Here is a 16,557-nt window from a genome sequence, read left to right as displayed (position 1 = left end):
GAGAGCTAACACACAACTCACAGCAAGGAGGCATGAGACAAGAGGGGCGGGAGTGGAAGGGACAAAACAGTGGGGAACAGACACATTAGGTGAACTGTGGAAGGGAGAGGGATGGGGATGGGACGGGGAACATGGCGAAGAGAAGATGGACATTTCAGGGACTTTCAGGAAGGAAAGTAGGAGAAATGAAGGAAGTGGGCTTGGGTGGATTATCGGGGGTAGAAAAGATCGAGGATTTGGATGGGGGAAGATAAGAGGTGGTGGTGAACAGCTGTTTTGAAAGCCTGGAGGGAAGAATGGGAAAGAATAGAGTGAGGAAGTTTATTCCAAAGGCGGGAAAAAAAGAGGAATGAAAGAGTGAAGATGAGCAGTGATTCGTGATTTTGGTAGTTTTACCAGAAGGGGGTTGTTGGCGGACCTTGAGCGCCCTGTGGAAATGTGGTGGGGACAAATCGCAGAGAGAGCAGGGGGGGAAAGGCTGGAGAGGAGTCGGTAGAAGACAGAAAGACCACCGACCAACCTGCGGTGATTGAGTGAGAGGGCAAAGACTCAGCCTCATTGCGGGAGATGCCGATGATCTTAACCCTTGTTACACTGTTCATGAAAAGGAGCTTCCACAATAAGTAATGGTACATCTCCTTATTCGTTTATGTCTCTTTGATATGAGTGTGAATCAACATTCATTTTGTGTGTACATGCATATGTAATAAGTGGATAGCCTTTTATAGATTCACACCAAACCATCCCGTTTTCTCAACACATCCGCTTCCGAAGGTGGACGAAGGTGATGTTTCCACCCATGTTTGTTGCTTGTGAAATCGAACATTCAAAAATAAGTATCACGTAGTTCGGTCGAGAGTGCTCCACTCCATAGGAAAGGATGGCACGGGAAAATGGGAGCCCCGTCAAATGCGCATAAAATGATCTGCTAAAAATTACTCTGAGTGAATTCAAACACTGCTCGGACATGTCCGGGGACAAAATCCTGTCCGGACATAAACACTGCCCAGACACGTCTGGAGACAAACATTGCCCAATCACGCACACGTCGACGACAAACATGGACAAGTCCAGAGACAAACACCATCCGTACATAACCACTGTCCAGACATGTGCAGAGATTACCAACGTATATGGACATAACTAACGTCTAGCTACTGTACATCCAGAAATAGAGAGAGTGGAACGAGAGAGAAGATGTGTGGGAGGTGAGTGTTGCACTGTATTATGATGAGAGAGAGAGAGAGAGAGAGAGAGAGAGAGAGAGAGAGAGAGAGAGAGAGAGAGAGAGAGAGAGAGAGAGAGAGAGAGAGAGAGAGAGAGAGAGAGAGAGAGAGAGAGAGAGAGAGAGAGAGAGACTTATGAACAATTAAAACACACACACACACACACACACACACACACACACACACACACACACACACACACACACACACACACACACACACACTACTGCTTGGCCGATATGGGCAAATTTTCTGCAATCGGCCTAAAACCTTGAAAAAACACAGCTATCAACTTTGTTTTAGGGGATTTCAAAAAACAAATGATACAAAGAATGATGAATTTTTGACGTTTCAAGATGATGAACGTACTTGTGGTTTTATAAAATGTAAAGTTGGCTCCATGGATGTAAATGTGTGTATTCACATTGTATTCCCTTTCCTGACACGTGGTGTTTCCTGTCACGAATCACTTGGTGAATTGAACTTAAACTCGAACTTTGATTGGAACTCGACGGAACAACCCATGTTGCTCTGAACGGATCAAATTGTAAACGCCACACACCCGTCACTCACCCCCCACGTCCCTACCCACCCCTACCATTTTAAATCCTTCCTATGGGCCTGATTTACCAAGCTGTAAAGAAAGTGACTCCGATTGTGTTGTGTACCTTCCCCAAGTACAATACGTAGTTATTTCTCACAATCCCCACTTACCTGCTGTGATGTTCGGGACGCTCCACTTCCGAGGATGGTGAGCACGAACAGTGCGATGGGAAACAACATGTTTGGTTCATGGCTCTCCCCGAACTGAATATGTAACGATACCGCTCTGTCTTAAGAGTTTCCTGTTGTTGGAATTCTCATTGTGACGTCACAATGGACTGTGGCCACGCCCTTTTTCCCTCATTTACATTGCTTTTCAATGCTGAGTCCACCTCGACTCTATTATCTTTCCTTTGATAACCCACAAAAAAGAGATGATGTCTCTTTCCGATTTGTGATTTCTAAAGAAGATAATTTTGTGATAAAATTCGAAATATTCTCCATTTTCAAACTTAGCCGTGATGTCACACCCGGAAGTGGACCGTGAGATTTGTTTCACATTGAATGTGGGTTACACCACGGTACGATTTAACTCAAACGTCAAATTATTTTCGATTTTTCACAAAAATGCCGAGTCGATGAGTCCTTGGTGACTGTACAGTAATACAAACCGATATTGTTTCATGCTACAACAATGCTGGAAACACACCACACCCTCCTTCTCTGAACCATCCCCTTACAATCACCCATCAATCATCACCCCAAAAATGCCCACCACCAACCAACACACACCCCCTTTAGTCCTGCAGCATAGTCTGATATTTCAGATCAATTGTTCAAATTTGCATAAAAGCACCAAAATTGGTGCACATTTAGAATAATGTATTCCGAACAATTCTAGATATGGAGCCACCCGAGATTGTGCCTTGGTCAGCTTCGGCGACCATTTTACTAAATGGACGCCATTCTACTTTAGCGAAATTGGCTATATGCTCTTATTTTCTTATTGTATTGGTGGTAGATAGAAGGAAAGTGTAAAATTCAGTAAATTGACCATGAAAAGGCATATCAAATATTATGAACCAGTATTTTTGGTAAAAAAGCCATTATTTGATTTGTAAATTGCTGCTCTCCTGAAACTTTTCGCTGAAAAGTACCCATTATTGCCTGGAGAACAATAGTCAAATGATATTCATCACATTCAATGTGTTTGGAATGAACAAAAATTGCATTATAGATCACATACTTTACTCTATTTTGAAAAGGGAACTGATAATCGTGATAATGACAAACTCAGAAAATGTAGTCAAATTAGTGCACACTTCACTTTGAGGCGGCTACGGTTTACTGTCTACTACCATTCTACCAGGACACATGGTACACACATACATCAGTCTAGTACAATATGAGTTTCTGAGCTCAAGTGTACTGGCTCTGGATCAAGAAGTGAACACTTTTACAAGCAATGCGACTTTGCATTTGCACATTCGAAGCGAGGCCGATATCTCAGTCTGTGTCTACTGCGTCTGTCTACTGGCATTCTCCTTCACAAGCACACAGTCCAGTGCATTGCAGATTCGCCTTCTTGCATTTGCAGCGGTTTCTACAGCCTTTTTTGCAGCCGCACGACACCAGCTCGAAGCAGCTTTTTGAAGCCTCAGAGGGTGTGGTCCAGAGCGGTTCGTAGGACCCATCCTCTGTTTGCCGCCAGCCCCAGCTTGTTGGTGATGGAAGCATGGGTTGAGGGACCAAGACCTGCCCCCAGACATAGCCACCCTGGAAGACTGGTCTCTTCACATGCTGTTCCAAAGCATCGTAGGTAGGTGGGATGCGCTGGACGGAGTTCCTCTTGGCGAAGTTTCTTTCTGGCCTCGTTGACGTCCGTATATGGACTGGTGCAGTCATGGAGGAGCACCACAAACCTTTCAATGCAGTGCATTGTGTCATCCTGGATGTTGACTGGCATGGTGGTCAGGATCACAAGAGAATCTGTCAGTTCTGGGAACGAGTTCCATGTGGCCCAGGCAGATTTCTTCCCATTCCCCACGAATGCTGATACCGTGTCACATCCAGTCATGGCGTGGAAGACAGGGAGGGCACGTGCCTTCTGTGGACCGAGGGAGGCAGCTATTTCATGGGCAGGGATGTAGCGGTAGTTCTTGCCCGTCCCAAAGGCAATCTAGAGTTCATCCATGCATGGTAGTGCCTGGGCTACCATCATTGCCAAGACGACGACGTCGGTGTCTACGGTTCAAACTTGAATCCGACGGTGGTCATGTTCTGCAGCATGGGCCACATGTAGCATGATGCGAGTGTCCGCCTCTTCTTGACCGCATGGAGCCAGAGAGCTTTCATCTTCCTGCCTTGGAAGGCAGATGACTGCTTCACCATCAGTGACTACCAGCTCCTTTGCCTAGTCATGGAAGGACTGCACCAGCACATCGGACAGGAAGGTGAAGAGCTCCACCTTGTTTGCATCGACACGTAGGAAACTCTGCCAGGTTCCTGGTATGGCTGCGGTGCTCACCACGTGCCGTCGCACCGCTTGTTACCACACCTTGTTACCACACTAATACTACTTACTACTACTTTTATCACAAAATTATTTTATCACAGTTTTTATCACAAAATTTTTATCACAGAATTTTATCACAAAATTATCTTCTTTAGAAATCACAAATCGGAAAGAGACATCATCTCTTTTTTTTGTGGGTTATCAAAGGAAACGTCACAATATATGCCAATATTACCAATTACAACACCACTTCCACCACTACCACCACCACAACAAAATACTTCTGAACCTGTCACTGATGCTGTGTGCGAAAATGGATTTTCCCATAAAAATGACAATTTTTCTCCAATTCAATGGTTGGAAATATAATAAATCAACACAAATGACATTTGTATTGTTTTCCTTTGTAAATGCACATCACATGGAGTATTTATCACCTCTGAGAAACCTACAAAGAGAATAACAATGACAGATATCCCATGTTGTTAAAGTAGAATGGTGGCCATTTTGGAAAATGGCCGCCAAAGCTGATCAAGGCAAAATCTCGAGTGGCTCCATATCCAGAATTGTTCAGAATACATTAGTCAACATATGTACCAATTTGGTGCATTTATGAAAAGTTGAACAATTGGTTTGCTATGCTGCAGTACTACTTCTCTCCATCATCCCCCGCAACCCCAATCAACCATCACTCCCACAATTCCCACCAAACCCCACCTCTCCCCAAGCACCACTACCCCCCCCCCCCACTGCTGTGGGACATCAACACAGCACGGACACGTATACGACAGTAGGACACAACATGGCACGACGTCAGACACAAATTGCGTCCCAGTAAAGTTTGAAACGGGACGATCCCGTAACGTACAGGACACCTGGTAAGCCTGCGATGATGGGACAAATCAGTCGTCACCCATTTTGTCAATGGTGTCCGTGCCATGTCGTGTCCATGCAATGTCTGTGCCTGTGCCGTGTCCGTGCCATGTTTCCGCTGGAGTAATATATTAAACTGATTTATATCAATGAATACAAAATCCCTCATAAACCGTCTATTGAATCGAAAAACAAAACCCATCAAGGTGTAGTGAACACATGACTGGCCGGTGTTTCCATCTTCACCAACACCTCCATTGTCTCCATCTTCATCTGATTCACTCAAATAAGGCTCCAAACGATTCGGCTCCACAATTCCCCCCAAAATCGTTTCCATCACTAATTTTATCTCCAATAGTTTATTCAAAATCCCACTGATCAGGTTCAACATATTGAGAACCTCCAGAGTTGCTGATGACGGTGGAATCAGGATCAGAATCTGAGCTCAAAATACACTGTTTCTCCATGTAAGCCACCATTTGGATCAAGTTTCCAAACAAAGATAAACTCTCTTGTTCCTCATCACATCCTCACTGTAAAGAGGAATTCCAACAACTAAATACATGTCAGACTAAGAAGATGGAACATGGGATTTCAACTGTGTACCAACACTCACTGGGCCACTCCTCTTTGAAGGCTACTCCTGTAATCTATGATTTATCTCAAGAATAGTACCGTTAGGCAAGATAGCCGACTTAAGAGGATTTAAAAATTGCAAACCAGTGGGACCTGATGAGATACCTGTGGAAGTATACACCTGTCTCGGTGAATATGAGGTTCAGGTGTCAAATAAACGATTGAACTGGGTGATGATGAGAGAGGTGATTCCAAGGGCGTGGAGGGAAAACATTCTGGGATCATTATTTATTATTCCACTTGGTGGATGAATGTATTTTAGATTGGCAAATACCATCCGTCACTTTACTGATAGGAACACGAGGAGAAGGGAGAAAAAGAGGGGGAGAGTGAGGAGGTGGAGGGAGAAAGAAAGACAGAGGGGAGTGGGAACGAGGGAGAGTGAGGAAGGATGGGGGAGAGTGAGGAGTTGGGGCAGGGCGGAGGGGGGAAGGGATGACAGCGGGAGGTGGAGCGTTAATTCAGATTCATAATTTCTCATCAAAATGATTCTGCAAAGAAGAACTAAAGATGGAAACGAAATAATTTCTGAAATACATTTTCTACAGGTCAGACTATAAATACTGCCTGAAGACAAACACCACCTTGACATGTCCAGAGCCAAGCCGTCCGGAGACAAATCCTGCCCGGACACGTCCGGAGAAAAATAACACCCGGACAAGTTCGGAGACAAACACCGCCTCGCTCCGTCCGGAGACAAACACCGCCCGGACAGTTATGTTTTCACCCTTTTCTGTTTGAAAATTGCCAGAATCCTTCAGATTTCTGCAGTTATGTTGGTCAGTTGTGTGCGTCATTCTGTGTGTCTGTCTGTCTGTTTGTTTTTGTGTTTGTTTACCCTGTAGCAGCCACACCGTTTCAGCGATCATGACCAAACTGGGTACAGACGTCGGCCATGGTCCAACTTAGACACTTGTGGTTTTTAGTAAATCTTGGTCAAAGGTCAAGGTCAAGTTCACCGAAAAACCAAAATTCATATTTTCGCAATAACGTCCGCTAAAATGGTCATATCGACTTCAAACCAAATCCACAATGTGCAGCTTCCAATTCTGCATCCAACCATATGTCTCATTGGGGCGTTACACCAACACCCTTCTTAGCGGTCGGGGGTCGAATGTCAGGGGGGTCGGGTCAAAACTTTCAAATTCAAATTCTTCAACTTCCGGTTCCGGGTTTGGAGCGACGAGAGGTCTCCTTCGGGGCTCCCTTGTGACGTTCTCAAAGTTAAGTTTCCGGTCGTTATTTGTCCCGTTTTAACTGTTTAATTTTCTCACCTACATGTTACTGTGTGTTCCTAGTTCGGTTTTGTTTCAAAAATCGTGCTATTTTGTGAGTATTTTTGTCGACGTTCTTACCTGGTGTTTGAGGCCTCGGCCTTGGCCTAGGCTTGAGGCCTACCGGTTCCACTCTGTGTTCGATCGTTTTTTTGTTTGTTTGTTTGTTTTTTCTCCCCATTACCTTCAATTTCTATCCTCCCCATTACCTTCAATTTTCATCCTCCCCACTTTCCAAACACCCCCCATTCTCCCAACTAATCTCTTTCTTATCTCAAAAAAAAAGAAAAAAATACCCAACAACAACAACAACATGCTCACCTTCTCCCGATTCTGCTTCTTCTTCTTCCTATTAAATTCCTCCTCGTCTTCGTCCTCGATTTTTTTCTACACTTCCATGACCTAATCTGTTGAACTCTCTCAAACATTAATATTAACAACAAAAACGATCTCTTATAATGCTTCATCTTCCTCTCTCACACATGTGGTACTCTTTACTGTTTCATAATGCACGACTCTTCTGCAATTTTGACAGACTGCGCTCATTTCGAGCTCTCCTTCATTCCTTGCCTAAAAAATCCAACTATTACAGCGCTTCTTCTCTCCATTCTCTGAATTCGCCTTCATTGCATCCATCAAGAATTGAGTTAAATCGCATCTCTGACCTAAAACTTTTAAAAACCACAGTTTGCCATGGATGTTCGCTTTCCATCAACCATTCTTTTTTTCCAACTTCAGTGCCAACTCACCCCTCTCACCCCTCACTCTCAAAGCAACCATCCCACTCTTCTCCCTCCAAGCCTCCCTCTCACCTCTCTCAAAAATTCCCCCCTCACCTTTCTCCCACCTTTCATCCCCCCCTCTCATGCACCAAGCTGCGTGCCTCCAGTGCACACTCACCTCCATCCCTTCACTCCACCTCCTCAAATCCTCAACTGCCTTCTTCCTTGTCTCTTGTCCCCCCTCTCCCCCCGCACCACGGACCCTTTTCTCCTCCTCCTTCGCCCCCCCCCCCCACCTATTCTGCAATACCCCACACTCTTTCAACAACCCTCCTTACCTTGTCCCCTCGTCCCTGTGCTACCCTCCCCCTCCCCCTCCACCTCCTGTACCCAAAGCCTCCTCCCCGACCTCTTCATTAAAAGTGTGGACCTCAAATATCCAGGGCCTTCGCTCAAACCTTTCAGATCTTTCCATACAGGTTGCCACTGACAAACCAGACATTATCTGCCTAACAGAAACTTTCCTCTCCCAAGACGTGTCTGACTCCCAAGTATCTCTCCCCGGTTACTCCCTCTTACGGTATGACAGACCTGAGTCTCGTCCTGGTGGAGGTGTTGCTCTCTTCATCAAAGACTCTATTCCTCACTCTCCATGCACTGCTCTCACTCCCCCACACCCCCAGGAATACCTCTGGCTTCGGCTTCCCTCCACTCCCACCTCGTGTTTATATGTGTACTGTACCGTCCACCTAACAGTGATGACTCCATCTACACCTCACTATCCGAAAACATGGACCATCTTCTATCCTCTCATCCAAACTCTCTCTTCCTCTTATGTGGTGACTTCAATTGTCATCATGCCAGTTGGCTTGGTGTGGGTACCTCTCTCACCTGCCATCACACCTCAGCAAAAGCTTTCTGCGACTCATTAGGACTGACTCAATCGGTCAACTTCCCGACCCGGATCTCAACCAATGGTACTCCATCTTTTCTGGATCTGATTTTGACAAATTTCCCTGACAATATCTGCTGCTCTTCCTTCGCTCCAATCGGTTCTTCTGACCACGTCCTTGTTAAAGTGGACATCTCTCTGGCTGTTATCAGAGAACCACCTCACCGCCGTCGAGTCTGGCATTTCACTCAAGCCGACTGGCAGGGTCTCCAAGCAGCCGTCAAGCTTACAGACTGGTCTCCTATCACTACTTTCTCAAAGATCAACTCATCCTGGGAATTCTTTCAAAGAAACTTGCTCTGCCTCATGCACAGATTTATCCCCTCTCGTGTTCAGTTGTCTTACCCTTCCTCCCGCCCTTGGTTTACTGAAACTTGTGGTGAGGCAGTTGTCCTGAAACAACTTGCCTTTGCCTCATGGAAAGCAAACCCAACTGAGGGCAATCTCAGTTCCTTCCACAAAGCTCGGAACAAGTGTGTATCTACCTTCAGGAGAGCCAGAAAACAACATCTTTCTCATCTCAAGTCTGAACTCTCAAACTTCTCTCCCTCCTCAAAATCCTGGTGGCATTTAATCAAATCTGTTTCTGGTGTATGTTCCCCCTCCATCCCCTCCCTGACCTCAAATGGCCGCACTGCTGATACCGTACGTGAAAAAGCTGAATGTCTAAACTCGGTGTTTGCAGCTAAATCTTCTGTCCTAAACCCATCACTTTCTCTACCCACCTTACCCAGTCGCACTGAACTGTCCCTGGACTCTGTATCCTTTTCTCCTGACAAGGTGGAGAGCTTGCTTTCAAACCCTGAGTCAGATTCTGCAACTGGTCCAGACGGCATCAGCCCACGTGTCCTCAAAGCCTGCTCTTCTGGTCTTGCTCACCCTCTCTCTGTTCTATTCACCCTCTCATTTGCCCAAGGTCATCTGCCATCTGCATGGAAATTTGCTAACATCACTGCCCTGCATAAAAAAGGTGCAAAAACAGATCCCTGTAACGACAGACCAATCAGCCTTCTCCCAATCATCAGCAAGGTTATGGAATCCATCATCGCTTCAGACATGAAATCCTTCCTCTTCTCCAATGACTTGATTTCCGATCATCAATTTATTTTCAGACCAGGTCACTCTACCCTGGATATGCTGCTTCTGCTCTCCCATCAATGGATGGAGGTCCTCAATGCCAGACAGGAAATCCGAGCCGTATCCCTGGACATATCACGTGCTTTTGACACAGTCTGGCACCCTGCCCTTCTCACCAAACTCTCTTCCAATGGTATTCAAGGCCATCTCCACTCATGGCTCGCTGACTTTCTCTCCTGTCGCAGTCAACGTGTGGCCCTAAATGGAGTTCTTTCATCCCCTCTTCCTGTGCAGGCTGGAGTTCCTCAAGGTAGCATTCTGGGCCCTGTTCTTTTTCTGGTTTTCATCAATGATCTCGCTGACTCTCTGGAAAATCCTCTATTTCTCTTTGCCGACGACTCCACCCTCTGCCGGACCATCTGTCATCCCTCAGACCGGCAAGCAGCAGCTTCTTCGCTCACTGCAGATCTGGATAAAATCACAAACTGGTCCAACACGTGGAACATGTCTTTCAATCCAGACAAATCTCACACTCTCACTATGTCTCTTCGAAAGGACCGTTTAGAACCCCCCCCCCCATCCACTTTCTCAACAATCCTCTGGAAGAAGTGCTTTCTTTCAAGCTTCTGGGTCTCACTATCTGCCATGACCTTTCCTGGGAAAGTCACATTTCCAACCTCACCTCAAAAGCCAGTCGCCGACTGGGAATCCTCCTTCGTGCTAAGTCCTTCATCGGCCCTCTTGAGCTCCTGACCACTTACAAAGCTTTTGTCCGTAGCCTGATGGAGTACTGCTCTCCCCTCTGGGCTGGTGCCCCTGCCTCCCACCTTTCTCGGCTTCACGCTGTCGAAACCAGGGCATTTAGGATCATCGGCATCTCCCGCAATGAAGCTGAGTCTTTGGGCCTCTCACTCGATCACCGCAGGTTGGTCGGTGGTCTTTCTGTCTTCTACCGACTCCTCTCCAGCCTTGCCCCCCTGCTCTCTCTGCGATTTGTTCCCACCACATTTTCACAGGGCGCTCAAGGTCCGCCAACAACCCCCTTCTGGTAAAACTACCAAAATCACGAATCACTGCTCATCTTCACTCTTTCATTCCTCTTTTTTTTCCCGCCTTTGGAATAAACTTCCTCACTCTATTCTTTCCCATTCTTCCCTCCAGGCTTTCAAAACAGCTGTTCACCACCACCTCTTATCTTCCCCCATCCAAATCCTCGATCTTTTCTACCCCCGATAATCCACCCAAGCCCACTTCCTTCAATTCCCCTGCTTTCCTTCCCGAAAGTCCCTGAAATGTCCATCTTCTCTTCGCCATGTTCCCCGTCCCATCCCCATCCCTCTCCCTTCCACAGTTCACCTAATGTGTCTGTTCCCCACTGTTTTGTCCCTTCCACTCCCGCCCCTCTTGTCTCATGCCCCCTTGCTGTGAGTTGTGTGTTAGCTCTCATACGAGCCTTGACAAGGTATACAAAAAAAGCAAAAAAAAAAAAATTGCGATAAAACACCATTTCAAGTCCAATTGACTTCCAAGTTATGATCATGACCAAACTAAGTGCTATAACTCGTTAAACAGTAGCATTATCGACTTATAAGAACCAAATTGATTTCCAGGTTTTTGTTTTTTCAGAGATCATGGAGATATGACAAAGTTATTCCGGCAATTCCTTGCTCAACGTGCAATTTCATTTGTTTGTTTGTGTGTACGATATCTCAAAAATTTGTGGACGGATTCGGATGAAACTTGGTGGACAGGTTGGGTCTGTGATGAGGAAGTATTGATTCGATTTTGTTGAAGATGCCAATCCGGATCTGGATACCAGAATTATTTAATTTAAGTGATTATTTACCATTGATAGAGAGGGCAAAACACGATGTAGTGCTGTGTAACATGATATTTCAAATATGTAATGATTGGTCCCGATATGTTCTCATGGATCAGGTATTACGTGGTGGAGTTATTGTTACGAATTTGGAAACCTTGCGCACACAAGCAGCCAGAGTCCCCGAAGTTCAGTTATTTCGATAAGTATGTGTTGATAGTCAGAGTCCTTCCTTCTGTCTAATGGGAATTTCGTGTGTGCGCTGCGAGTTATTTTCCAGTTAGTTTTTTTCAAACTACTACTACATCCTCTACAACAACATCCCTCCTTCGCTCCTGCCACCATCAGCCTTCCTCATGCGCATGCGTGCTGAGCAGAGACGTGGGCGGGGCTTCCATCGCCTCATATCGGAGCCGCGCCCCAAAAAAGGGCATGGAGTGTTTCCTCTGGCCAATGGGCAAAGGGCGAGCATGACACGCACGCCCCAGCCAATCGGTAGGTGAGCACGAGTTGTCCGACAACCCATCATCCAATCAGGAGGTGAGTGGCGAGGGAAGAGACCCCTCCCACCTCAGAGGAGTGGAGTGGTGGTTGGGACCAGTGTTGGGCAGACAAGGGTGCGTTCTGCAGGATCGTGGCGATTGCATTCTGCAGGATTGTGGCGATTGCGGTTTGCGGTCTTGGTGGCGAGTGCAGCTTGGTCTGGGTCATGGGTTCGAGTCCCACCATGGTGTTTTGCATTGGAGCACTCGAGCTGGGATCCCCGTTCCCGTCCACGGACTCCGAGCTCCACAAGTGCGGGACCAGTGAAACCGCACGAGGCAGGGAGGTACCCGGCTCTCCCGAAAAAAGACCCACAAGGTCCATTTCGTGTGTGTGTGTGTGTGTGTGTGTGTGTGTGTATGTGTGTTGCGCCATCCTGTAAGTAGGATTTTTTAAGTGCCTTGTACATACCTGCATTGCTTTTAGTCAGTTTAACTCTGCTCTCTGTGTCCCCCTCCCTGATTATAGTTGTAAAATCAACCCCTGTTAAATGTACCAGCTCGTTTTCTGTGCTCTCCTCCATTGGCCAAGCATGGTGCTTGTTGCGGATTGGAAGGGCCGTTCGTACCGTAATTTGTTCACTTGGTCCGGCGCGGCTTTGGTAATTTCCGCTTGGTTACGCCGGTTCCGAGTCGGTGATAGCGACTCGATTCGGACAAAGTCGGCCGAGGGTGTGGTTTCCCTGGTAGTTGGACGACGTGGGTATTTAGGTATATTGAAATTTGGCAATTAACCCTTCCCCACGCCATCGAAATATTGGCGACCACGGTCCGCTAAGGGACCCGTGACCTTTCGGACTTATCCGAGAGTCACGACCTAGATTCCGGGGTGTTCGGTGGAAACGACTCCACTGCTCCACCAAGTGGTCGATTATCACCACCGAACCCCGGCCCACAACAAACAGTTTGTGATGCACCGAGTACCTTTCTCGTTTAATAATGTATTTATATAAATATCTCGTTAATAATATTTTTATTATTCGTATTGGATACCCTTAGGGTATCCCCATGGTCTGCTGGAGTATCTTGTTACGAAATGTAAACAAACTGTTGTTTCGGAGAAATCGAACACTTTAAGTTTATTTTTTGAAAAACTACAGGAATATTGATTTTCCTTTATCGATCAGTTTGATGTTTTTTGATCGAATTTAATGTTTCCTTTATTACCTCCTCCAAATGTCTTATCTACCGATCTGTCCAATGAGGTTACGAGCTTGTCATGTGGAACGTTTGTGTGTGATGTGGAAAAATAATTAAACAACATGGCTGCGCGCGCGCGCGCGCGCGCACACACACACACACACACACACACACACACACACACACACACACACACACACACACACACACACACACACACACACACACACACACACTCGTCTGATTGGAATCTGTGTGATCGATTCCCGACTCGATTTTTTTCAAATCGTCCATCTTCTAAATGCCACACACCCCTCACTCACCCCCCAAGCAACTCCCCCCACCCCCCCGCACCTGCTGTGATGGTTGGGACGCTCCACTTCCGAGGACGGTGAGCACGAACAGCGCGATGGGACACAACATGGCTGGTGCACGGCTATCCACGAACTGAAGATTTAACGACACCGCTCTGTCTGAAGAGTTTTCTGTTGTTGGAATTCTTATTGTGACGTCACAATGGACTATGGCCACGCCCTCTTTTCCTCGTCAACATTGCATTTCAATGCTCAGACCACCTCGACTCTCTCATCTATCCTTTGATAACCCACAGAATAGAGACGAAGTGTCTTTTTCCGATTTGCGATTTCTAAAGAAGATAATTTTGCGATAAAATTCGATATATTCTCCATCTTCAAACGTATCCGTGACGTCACACGCGTATGTGGACCGTGAGATTCATTTCACATTGACTGTGGGTTACACCATGGTACGATTGTACTGAAACGTGAAATTATTTTCGATTTTTCACAAAAATGCTGAGTCGATGAGTCCTTGGTGATTGTACAGTAATACAATCCGATATTGTTTCATGATACACCAATGGGGGAAACACACCACACCCTCCTTCTCTTAACCATCCCCTGACAATCACCCATCAATCATCACCCTGACAATACCCACCACCAACCCAGACCCCCTTCTCGCCATCATACCCCTAAATCCCCAATGAACAATCACACCCACAATCCCCACCATACCCCACCTCTCCCCAAGCACCACTACCCCCACCCCCCTTTACCTGCTGTGATGGTTGGGACGCTCCACTTCCGAGGACGGTGAGCACGAACAGCGCGATGGGACACAACATCGCTGGTGCACGGCTATCCACGAACTGAAGATTTAACGACACCGCTCTGTCTAAAGAGTTTTCTGTTGTTGAAATTCTTATTGTGACGTCACAATGGACTATGGCCACGCCCTCTTTTCCTCGTCAACATTGCATTTCGACGCTCAGACCACCTCGACTCTCTCATCTATCCTTTGATAACCCACAGAATAGAGACGAAGTGTCTTTTTCCGATTTGCGATTTCTAAAGAAGATAATTTTGCGATAAAATTCGATATATTCTCCATCTTCAAACTTAGCCGTGACGTCACACCCGGAAGTGGACCGTGAGATTTGTTTCACATTGAATGTGGGTTACACCACGGTACGATTGAACTGAAACGTGAAATTATTTTCGATTTTTCACAAAAATGCTGAGTCGATGAGTCCTTGGTGATTGTACAGTAATACAATCCGATATTGTTTCACGATACACCAATGGGGGAAACACACCACACCCTCCTTCTCTTAACCATCCCCTGACAATCACCTATCAATCATCACCCTGACAATACCCACCACCAACCCAGACCCCCTTCTCTCCATCATACCCCTAAATCCCCAATGAACAATCACACCCACAATCTCCACCATACCCCACCTCTCCCCAAGCACCACTACCCCCACTCCCCTGGTGCGGGACATCGACACAGCACGAACACATACACGACAGTAGGACACGACACGTACACGACCTCAGACACAAATTGTGTCCAAGTAAAGTTTGAAACGGGACGATCCCATAACGTACAGGACACCTGGTAAGCCAGTGATGATGGGACAAAACAGTCGTCACCCATTTTGTCAATGGTGTCCACGCTGTGTCGTGTCGTGTCCATGCAGTGTCCGTGCCTGTGACGTGTCTGTGTCTGTGTCATGTCGAGTCCGTACTTGTGTCGTGTCAGTGCCTCTGCCATGTCCGTGTCGATGCCGTGTCCGTGCCATGTTTCCGCTGGAGTAATATATTAAACCGATTTATCAATGAATACAAAATTCCTGATAAACCGTCAATTAAATAGAAAAACAAAACCCATCTAGGTGTAGTGAACACGTGACCGGCCGGTGTTTCCTTCTTCACCAACATCTCCATTGTCTCCATCTTCACCAACACCTCCATTCTCTCCATCTTCACCAACACCTCCATTGTCTCCATCTTCACCAACACCTCCATTGTCTCCATCTTCATCTGATTCACTCACATAAGGCTCCAAACGATTTGGCTCCACAATTCCCCCCAAAATCGTTTCCATCACTAATTTTATCTCCAATAGTTTCGTCAAAATCTCTGATCAAGTTCAACATATTGAGAACCTTCAGAGTTGCTGATGAAGGTGGAATCAGGGTCAGAATCGGAGCTCGAAATACAGTTTCTCCACGGAAGCCACCATCCGGATCAAGTTTCCAAACAAAGATAAACTCTCTTGTTCCTCATCACATCCTCACTGGAAAGAGGAATCCCAACGACTAAATACATGTCAGACTAAGAAGATGGAACATGGGATTTCAACTGTGTACCGACACTCACTGGTCTACTCCTCTTTAAAGGCTACTCCTGTAATCTTTGATTTATCTCAAGAAAAGTACCATTAGGCAAGATAGCCGACTTAAGAGGATTTAAAAATTGCAAATCAGTGGCTCCTGATGAGATACCTGTGGAAGTATACACCTGTCTTGGTGAATATGAGGTTCAGGTGTCGATTAAACCATTGAACTGGGTGATGATGAGATAAACTATTGACGTGGGTGATGCTGAGGTAAACTATTGAACTGGGGGATGATGTGATAAGCTATTGAACTGGGGGATGATGAGATAAACTAGTGAACTGGGTGATGATGAGATAAACTATTGATTTGGGTGATGATGTGATAAACTATTGAACTGGGGGATGATGAGATAAACTAGTGAACTGGGGGATGATGTGATAAACTATTGAACTGGATGATGATGAGATAAACTATTGACCTGGGTGATGCCGAGATAAACTATTGAACTGAGGGATGATGAGATAAACTAGTGAACTGGGGGATGATGAGATAAACTAGTGAACTGGGGGATGATGTGATAAACTATTG

General features: G+C 46.1%; 1 protein-coding gene across 4 annotated transcripts in view; it reads right to left on the bottom strand.

The window, feature by feature from the left end:
• Window positions 1–16,557, bottom strand: part of LOC147017784 (uncharacterized) — a 42,817-nt gene that overhangs the window by 15,100 nt on the left and 11,160 nt on the right. For 3 of the 4 annotated variants that reach the window (XM_085896758.1, XM_085896757.1, XM_085896756.1), the window contains exon 1: window positions 13,674–14,253. The exons of the other annotated variant lie outside the window; for it this stretch is intronic. In XM_085896758.1, coding sequence (XP_085752884.1) covers window positions 13,674–13,742 — 69 coding nt within the window. In that variant the 5' untranslated portion in view covers window positions 13,743–14,253. Of the gene's footprint in view, window positions 1–13,673; window positions 14,254–16,557 lie in introns of those variants that run through there. 4 annotated transcript variants of the gene reach the window in all.

This window comes from Eptatretus burgeri, chromosome 10, assembly GCF_056783735.1.
Source record: "Eptatretus burgeri isolate ZD-2024b chromosome 10, Ebu_testis_v1, whole genome shotgun sequence".
NCBI classification, from domain to species: domain Eukaryota; kingdom Metazoa; phylum Chordata; class Myxini; order Myxiniformes; family Myxinidae; genus Eptatretus; species Eptatretus burgeri.
Note: the sequence above shows the minus strand (reverse complement) of the source record. Positions and strands in the feature narration are given on the sequence as shown.